This window comes from Chaetodon auriga, chromosome 3 (assembly GCF_051107435.1).
Source record: "Chaetodon auriga isolate fChaAug3 chromosome 3, fChaAug3.hap1, whole genome shotgun sequence".
Lineage (NCBI taxonomy): Eukaryota > Metazoa > Chordata > Actinopteri > Chaetodontiformes > Chaetodontidae > Chaetodon > Chaetodon auriga.
In genome coordinates this window covers 12,509,597-12,518,575 of record NC_135076.1, presented here as the reverse complement: position 1 = coordinate 12,518,575, position 8,979 = coordinate 12,509,597, and the positions used below count along the sequence as shown (strand labels likewise).

Sequence of the window (8,979 nt, the reverse complement as noted above, 5' to 3'; positions counted from 1 at the left end):
AACACAAGCATGTAACAACGCCTTTGTTTGTATCGTTAATGATTTACAGTCTAATTTAAAGGGACAATCCGCTGATTTTACATATGAAGATCAATTTACTGCACACTGTGTGTAAAGCAGCAGCAGCGTCTCTTAAAGAATGCATCTATGTACTGCTAATCCGCAACAGCAAATACAGAATAATTGAGGGAAATGTAATGCTGTTCCAAGTGTCCACACTGGGAGGCAAAGTGAACAGCTAATCACCACAGGGAGGGCATATAGAGGGAGGAAATGCAAAATTATTTTAATATGCAGATAACACAGACAATTTTGGTCTCTTAGTTTCTCCTGTAAAACATTCAAGCTTTTGCACTCAGTTATACACAATGGCAATGGGATGGCAGTGGCGTGACAGCTAGGCGAGGTGACTTTCAAACAGCAGAAGGCTGTTCAAGCTGTGTTTCATCCAAAAAAATGGTATTTTTAACAAGGCATCGGGACATTTTCTAGCTGTGTTTGTGGCAAAAAAACGTATCTTAAGTCAAAATATGATCTTATGATAACTCCGATTGAGTGGTTTTTGGACCTAGACCCACCGAGACCTTTGACCTTTTATGTTTCAACATCTGTAGTGTGCAGAAATGTACAATGTAATCATTTATCCTGGCGGCTGCACTCCAATTGTCCGACATCATAAAGGTGTGGGAGGAGGGAGCTCAGAGCTATCCAACCATCCAACAAGCACCTCTGAAGAGGCATTCTGGCCCTTTAACTTCAAGGAGACAGGGCTGGAAACAGCTTTATAATGTCTTTTGTGGCTCTGGAAGAGTTCTTTCACGTGTAAAGAAATAACCCTGAAGATGTCTTGGCTTGGGTTTGAGACTTTTTTTGAGAAGTTTTACCAGAAAGCCTGCATTACATTAAATGTTGGCACGGTTAAGATCGCGCAAAGACCATGTTTGTATATGACCTTTATTATGGCACATAAAATATGGTTTAAGTGTGACTAGCCAACTGAAACACTTGGTGAAGTTAGCGAAAGAACACAATTGCTGATTGCCAGTTTGTGGTGGGAGGTGAACTCTGGTCTCCTGCATGAAGGTTGGGTATGCTACATGCCCATCCACCCACGCACCCTGACCTCCATAACCTTACTTGTCCACCTCACTGCATATAGGGCGCACTACTATACTTCATGAGTGGGCACTGGACGCTGATTGTAAAACAGACAAAAAGTCAGAATATCTTCATTTTTCTTTATCGATTTGGACATTCCTCTCTCACAGGTCCAACAACTTTATGGACATACAATATTTATCAGCCCTTTTGAATGTGTGCACAAGAACACAACCATCCAGGATACAGCAGTTTATCCTCCACACAAACCTGTGAGTGTGTGCAGCAGGTGTGAAAAGGAGATGGTGGCATATCACATAACCTTTTGACAAGTTGCTCAACAACAACAGGCCCCCCCTGTTATTGTTGGGTCAACAAAGTCAGATGAATTCTTTAGGATTACAGTGGAGTGGAGGACATGAGTGTGAGTGCCGTGCGCTCGCTGTGTGTCGACCCGAGGCCCCCTCTTTGTCTTAGTGCTGGGGTTAACTCCCCCCCCTTGCTCCCAGGCTGGCCCGGGGTCAGGGGGGAAACAGGCAGCCAGTCAGGCAGCCAGGCATTCTTTCTGTGTGTGTGTGTGTGTGTGTGTGTGTGTGTGTGTGTGGCTGCAGCCCACTCTGTGCTCTTTGACTCTGCTGGCCTTATAAGGCATCCAGCGCCATGGCAACGGCAGGGCTTGAATAGCAGTGTCAAATCCCTCAGCACACAGACACACGCTCACTCTCCCTAAAGGAGGGAGCGAGGCAGAGACACAGAGAGGGGATTGAGAGGAGCAGGAGAGGAGGCTATCTCTGGGCTTCTCTCCACTGCGGCGTCTGGCTTTCGCTAAAAGGTCTATGACCGTGTTTTTCCTGCGCTTGTTTGCCTAATTTATTCCTGGAGGGGCCAGCAGAAAGAAAGGCGGAAAAGAAAAAAGGAGAAAAAAAAAAAGGACGGGCAGAATAGTAAAGAGTGCAACAGGACACCCTGACTTGCTGACAGGGAATGCAGAGAGGTTCTGGCCTCTGGTTGTTACTGCTGGATGGACAAGCACTGACAAAACAAGAGAAGGAAGAGAGAAGCAACACTTTGTAGAGCCTTGAGAGAGGAGGCGGAACTGCCACTGAGGAGATTTCTCAACTCTGCTTTTGTTTTGGCTCGTTGTTTTTCTGTGACATTTGAGCCTCTGACACCACAGACGCTGAGGAGTTGGAGGAGCCACAAGAAAACATCATTTCACCACAGACACAGAGGAGGAGGACTTATTTGATGAACTTTGTTGCTACAGAGACCACAGAGACTTTATTCTAGTCCTGAAAGGAGAGTTCAATGTTCTCACCACCTCTTGTATTGATATCAAGTGTGGAATCAGTTTCAACTGGCTCTTTTTGGCACAGAGGGGCCCCTGGGTTAAAGTCCTTATGATATATAAAAGCTGAAGCGGTGCTGTGGTCATCGACTCTCAGAATACCAAAGAAAGAAAGAAAATTTCCAAAACTCCTCATCTGTGTTTGTTTTGGGAGGGGGCACATGTGAGAGTTTCCAGAGCAAAATCTTATTTTTCCTCCTCATCACCATCACCTCTGCTTCTGTAACAGCCCCGACAAGTCAAGAGTGAGTCTGGACTAGACCTGGCTCAGATCAGCAGATAACACCACTGCACGGCAGGAACTGGTTGGACTAGTTTGTACGTTGGGGCAGAGGGCAGGGCAGTTTAACCCTGCTTGTAGGAAGGCTGTGTTTTATTTTCCTCCCACTTGCCTACCTTTTCGGGAGAAAGTCTTAGAGAGGGGAAGAGCTTGTTTTTCATTTGGAGAGCGGCTGTTTTGTCCCTTGTCACCATGCTTAGGTGAGGTGAGGTGCTGTTTCGTTTTAACTTGTTGAAGGGGGGGAGAGAGAAAGTGAGAGGGAGGGAGAAGGAGTCAAAGTGTAATTTATTGTTTCCTGTGAAAAGAGCAAGGCTGCACCCTTTTCTCCTGCCTGAACTCTGAACCACTCAATGCGTGTCTGAAGTTTTCTCAGACCTCAGGAGTCATTGATCGGAGGTCAGGGCAGCGAACACAGGGGTGAAAGAGAAGAAGAGAGAGAGCAGGGAGATTAAAGAAGAGAGAGAAAACAGCAGTGGGAAGGACCTCGAGGTCATTACAACCAGACGGCAAAGGGGAGAAAGGTCAGCACAAGAGAGTCCGGGGCGACTTTTAGATCCTCTTGGACAAAACCTGCCTTTGATACAAATCTGGAGCCACTTTTTTTTTGTTCTGGAATCAGTTTTTAGACTTTGAGGGTAGCTGGGAGCTGGGGGACAGGGCGGGTCTGTGTATGATCCACTCACAGGGCTGCGTGTCTCAGAGAATATGGCCATGGTGAGCGGGGGATGGGGCAACCCCAACGGGGACACTAATGGACTCGGGGAGAAGGCTTACCTGAGAAGGGAGGAAGAGGAGGGCTCGCCTCAGGCCGGGAGCAGCGATGTGGACATCGGGGACGAGGACAAGGCGTGCGTAGTGGACTGCGTGGTGTGTGGGGACAAATCCAGTGGGAAGCACTACGGCGTGTTCACCTGTGAGGGCTGCAAGAGCTTCTTCAAGAGGAGCATCAGACGAAACCTCAACTACTCCTGCAGGTAGGGGCTGCTGGGAGATTCAGACTAATGGCTTGTTTTGTTTCTAATCTGAACAGGTGTGGAGTTAAAGAACACAGGTTTCATTTATTTTGCTCACTCTTCTTGTTTGTTGTTTTTGGAAACTCCTCACTTTGCATTTAATAGATGCTTTGTAACACACTACAAGCAGATATCAGTGTTTCAACTGTGGACACCCATTTGTGGAGATAATGAATGAAACCAACAGTTGTGATAGTATAAGATGTGTCTTTACAGGAGAAGTGTACAGCACATTAATGAACACTTAAAATGTTCTTATACCTCTTCATAACTACTTTGTAATGCGTTATAAACACGTTAAAGTTAGGTTTTGCCATCTGTTCTCATAAGCCAATATATAGTAATCCACATTCATGAAGGAGAGAGCAGATCAGTCCATTTCTCACTCCAGAATGATATGTTCCAACCTTGGATACGTCTCACAAAGAGCCCGAAGAAAAAAAAGAAAGAAATGGAAGCCCTGAAGGTCAGTCATGTGAGGATGGATTGCCTCAGAAGGTCAACATTCCCATTATTCTTCAGCACAGGAACACAATGTTACAGCTCAATTCTCTGCTCTTACTAAGACTACTCTCGGCCTCTGAATACAGTTATTTCTTCCATATGATAATGCGCTAACTCTGAATGGAAGGTGTCTTAATAGTCACTTGTCATGTTCAGGGCTGAAAAGGGCTCTCTGTGAAACATTGGCAGACCTCGTCCTGCTGTAAAAGGCAACACAAGGGCGTGTAGGGCCGATGATTTACAAAGGTCACAGCCTTGATAGCTTTTCAGCCACGCCAGCTCGCACAGTTCACTCATCACAGGGGTCAATGAGAGAGTGAGAGAGAGAGAGAGTTTCCTTCCTGGAAACTCACCTTATCTCTTGTTTCCTTTGTGCAGATCAAATCGAGAATGCCAAATCGACCAGCATCACCGCAACCAGTGCCAATACTGTCGTCTGAAGAAGTGTTTCCGCGTCGGAATGCGCAAAGAAGGTATCAGAGCTCTGTCATCCATGTGCACAGTAGTTTAAACATGTTTTTTGGGGGGATTAATGGACACATGAATGAGTTTTTCACTGACAGAGGTAAAAAAAAAAAATCTAAGATTAAACCATGAAAGCCTGAGGTTACTGTTATATTTGGGAACAAACATACAGAGAGTTATTGCCTGACTCTGTAGGTCACCCCAGCTCTATGGACCATTTTACCATCTTTCAGCTCAATGTTTTGGTTTCAACAAGACATAGCTCTGATAGATCCTCTGTACACTACCTGATCAGCACCAAAAAGCAGACAAATACTAATTGGTGAACATAGTGGAGCATTTAGCTGCTAAAAAGCTAGATATTCCCCTCAGGAGTGGGTGGAGACCAGAAGTGAGTTAAAAAAAGAGTGAACATTGGACTAACATTCATCAGGTGGCCACAAATTTGACCCCAAATACAAGTTGCTCTGTAACTGCTGGTTGTGTAAATAAGCAGCTGCTTGCTAATGCATTTGTCATATCAACTTAAAGGCTATTAATACTGTATGCAAATATTATGTTTACAGCCTGTTGTGCTGCCCCCAAGTGGCCAAAAAAAGAAAAATCCCATAGATTAATGTAGGTTTAAGTAAAAAGTTGTTGTAGAAGAAAAAGCAAAAACAATGTAAACATACTCCTTAAAAAGTACAAACTCTGCATTAAACAGTAATCACCGCAGTATGCTTTGTAGAATAGCTGTTTGATAGTTATTTCTATTATTGATGTAATGTTGACGCAACATTTTGATGCTTATTTTTCTGCAATCCTATATTTTTTAACATTTTGATTTTCAAAGTAACTCCAGCTGTCAAATGAAAGTTAAAAAGTACCACATTTCAGCCTGAAGTGCAGCAGTACAGAGTACCAAAGTACCATGAAATAGAAGCCAAGTAAAGTCCAATTTCTTCAAAATTTTGCTTAAGTACAGTACTTGAGTCACTTTCCAGCACTGAGGTCTGAACCAGTCATATCCTCTCCTTTACATAGGCTGCCAACAAATGCCCTGATTCATGTACATGCGTCTTTAAGCACAGCAAAGCCACATTAGCACAAATACCCAGAAACACATACAAATAAATAAATATCAGAAATGGGTCATTCACAGAGAAAGCGCTTACTTCGACAGAAACAGCCACTGACATTTGCCAGTGATCCAAGCACAATATTTATACTCTCAACTGAAGCCTGTTTTCACCCTGGTGCTCGACTCTGCAGCTGCTGGGCTTCAGGGACGGGGGGCAAGCTGACAAGTTCACACACTGCTCCATCTTCAGTCCAAGCAAACTGAAATGTCTGTGTCTCTACTGAAAACTACACATATCCATTTAATCACGGTTATGATTTGTTTTTCTGGAGTGTCAGTTAGTCGTAAAATGAGATGATTCTTTTTCATTTCCTCGTTATCACATCACAAACCATTTCAAACTCATTTGTAGTTGTATTCTAGTCGCCCATGAGCAAATCGTATTGTATTTCAGTCTGTGTCAGTGGATACCACGAGCTGTCCCACACATAATGTGCACTGCGGTGACAGTATGCCAGGGGTTATATTGGGACTGGTTATTAATGAACCATGCTGACTGTAGCTGTGACGCAGGTTGAACTGTTTCCACATTACCTGGAAATGTCTTCTTCACCTTTAACCCCAACAGGGAGGCACATGCTCACTGCTTTAAGTGAGATTTTGGCATGTACCTACAGTATATTGAATACAATTTAAAACAGCCAATATTGTTCAGGAAAGCTTGTTGTAGTGTGGGCACTAGTGCATTAACCTCAGAGAAAGCAGTCACATTAGAGTATTGCCATTTGATTATAATCATGAAGAGCTGCAATAAAATTAAGCGGTCTCAATGTTAGACTGCTATAACTCATGATTATATTGTTAAAAGGGTGGTGATGAAAGCAACACATTTCAAACTATTGCCTGGTATCACTAGGCGTGATGCTGATGAAAGTTACCTCAGAGATCCATTTTCAAACAAGCAAGCATAGACAGCGACCATATGTTCTTTATGCATTTGAATGATGATGAGAAAATTCTGGTATGTTACTTTAGAAATGTAAATTGATTTTCCACAACCTTCAACTCACTATTCAAACTAAAAGCTGACATTTAGTGATAGGCTGAATTGAAAGAAAACCACAAAACACGAGGACCTTTACCAAGGATACACAGTCCAGTAAATGTTAGATGTTTTTCTATAATGAAAGGTGTTGAGACACTGAATGTGAAGTAGCTCATGGTAGACAGTCTTGGGATATGTGTGCCATGACATAACAGTGAAAATGTGAAGATAAAATGTCTGGAAGGGTAACAGTTCCTAAGTAATCCAAAATAAAAAAAAATAAAAAAAATAAAAAAGAGGAAAGAGAAAAGGTAGAGCTAAGAGGGAATGCATTAAAAGGAGAAAAGCCTGGCAGGAAAGTGCCCGAGATTGATGCGCATGGAAAAAAACTGAAAAATAAAGACCTGTATCCTCTTTTCTGTCAGGTGGAATTATGGAGCTAAAAAAAATTCATGATGATAAGAATAAGTCCCATGAAGCTAGAACAGTGAGTGTCAATTTGAAAATAACATTTAGCATTAAAAAAGGAAATATTGTTACTGAAAGATGTATTGGTAGATCTCGTGATTTTTTTCCTTCTTTTTCAATGACGTGATTATTTTTCAGGCAATCAAGCTTCTTTCAGTGTCAATGGTGTTACTATTCCAAACACCAGTATTGTAACTGCTTGAATAGACGTGCATCAAAATCCAGACGGCAGCTATCTTGACTTAGCTTACTTATTATGACATTAGCTAACGTTTGTGCTGATAGCTGGCATGATCTATCATTAGCTCTGTTTCCTGACATTAGCTATGATAGTTGACATTTGCTAATGTCAGCTATGATAGCTGACATTAGCTATCATTAGCTCTGATAGCTGAGCTTTAGCTATCATTAGTTCTGATAGCTGACATTAGCTAACCTTAGCTCTGTTAGCTGACATTAGCTATGATAGTTGACATTTGCTAATGTGAGCTATCATAGCTGACATTAGCTAATGTTAGCTCTAATAGCTGACATTAGCTATCATTAGATAGGATGGCTGACATTACCTATCATTGCTGACATTAGCTTACTTCAGCTCTAATCAGAATCAGAATCAGAAATACTTTATTCATCCCCGAGGGGAAATTGTTTTCGTTACAGGTGCTCCTTACAAGAATAGAAGAGATAGAAGAGATTTAACATGTAGATCTGACATTAGCTAACTTTAGCTATGCTAGCTGACATAAATGGACGTGTAGCTGAATATACTCTTGAAACCGAAACTGAAACTGACTTGCTTGTATTTATTTGGATGGATTTATTTGGATTAGATTGGATTCACTGGAATTGTTAAAAAAATATCTTAACTGGTGCACATTTTAAACCATCTCCGTTATCAGTAAAGCAGCAGTGTTTCTTTTGCATGTACTTTTGCTTGAGTAGAACATTGTAGGATGTTGCTTCAAAACCTTTTGCAGAAGATAAAGTTGATTGATAGGAAATACGTCTTCTGTCACCTGGTATACATCAAGAAACATCTAACATCTTTCACTCACCCTGTGTGACTCTCAGTCTGTTATTGCTCTTCACTGTCTCTGCAGCAGTCCAGCGGGGCCGAATCCCTCCATCTCACCCAGGTATCAGTCCAAACTCCCTGGGAGGGGGGGTTGGAGGTGCGGTGCCAGGTCACATTGGGGCAGACTACTTCAACGGGCAGCCGGTGTCAGAACTCATCTCCCAGCTCCTCCGGGCTGAGCCATACCCCAATAGCCGCTACGGGACCCCATACAGTCAGGCACAGATGCAGGCGTCTGCGAGCGGGGCTTCTGTCATGGGCATTGACAGCATCTGTGAGCTGGCCGCTCGGCTCCTCTTCAGCACCATCGAGTGGGCCAGAAACATCCCATACTTCCCAGAGCTGCCAGTCTCAGAGCAGGTCAGCTAAGACATACATGACCTCTTCTTTTCTTGTGCTTTCTTTATTCAGAAAACCAGATTACAGTTTCGGCGCCGAGAAACATAAGCCAACACTCATCTTTTCAGCCACAAACTGCAGCTCTAATGTCATACCCACACTCTCAAAGATTCATCTATGTACCTAACATGAGTTATCAGCAAAATACCAAAACTGAACACTGGCAAACGAGTGCTGAACTTACAAAATGACATCATCCTTTCTTTGTCATGTTGTTGACA

General features: G+C 42.9%; 1 protein-coding gene across 2 annotated transcripts in view; it reads left to right on the top strand.

Annotated features, from left to right (window-relative positions):
• The first annotated feature begins 1,803 nt into the window (after window positions 1-1,803).
• nr2f6b (nuclear receptor subfamily 2, group F, member 6b) overlaps window positions 1,804-8,979 on the top strand; it is an 11,067-nt gene continuing 3,891 nt past the window's right edge. The window contains exons 1-3 of one of the 2 annotated variants that reach the window (XM_076724603.1): window positions 1,804-3,700; window positions 4,622-4,716; window positions 8,385-8,719. In XM_076724603.1, the coding sequence (XP_076580718.1) occupies window positions 3,432-3,700; window positions 4,622-4,716; window positions 8,385-8,719 (699 nt within the window). In that variant the 5' untranslated portion in view covers window positions 1,804-3,431. The remainder of the gene's footprint in view (window positions 3,701-4,621; window positions 4,717-8,384; window positions 8,720-8,979) is intronic. The other variant, XM_076724614.1, reaches the window with a different exon arrangement.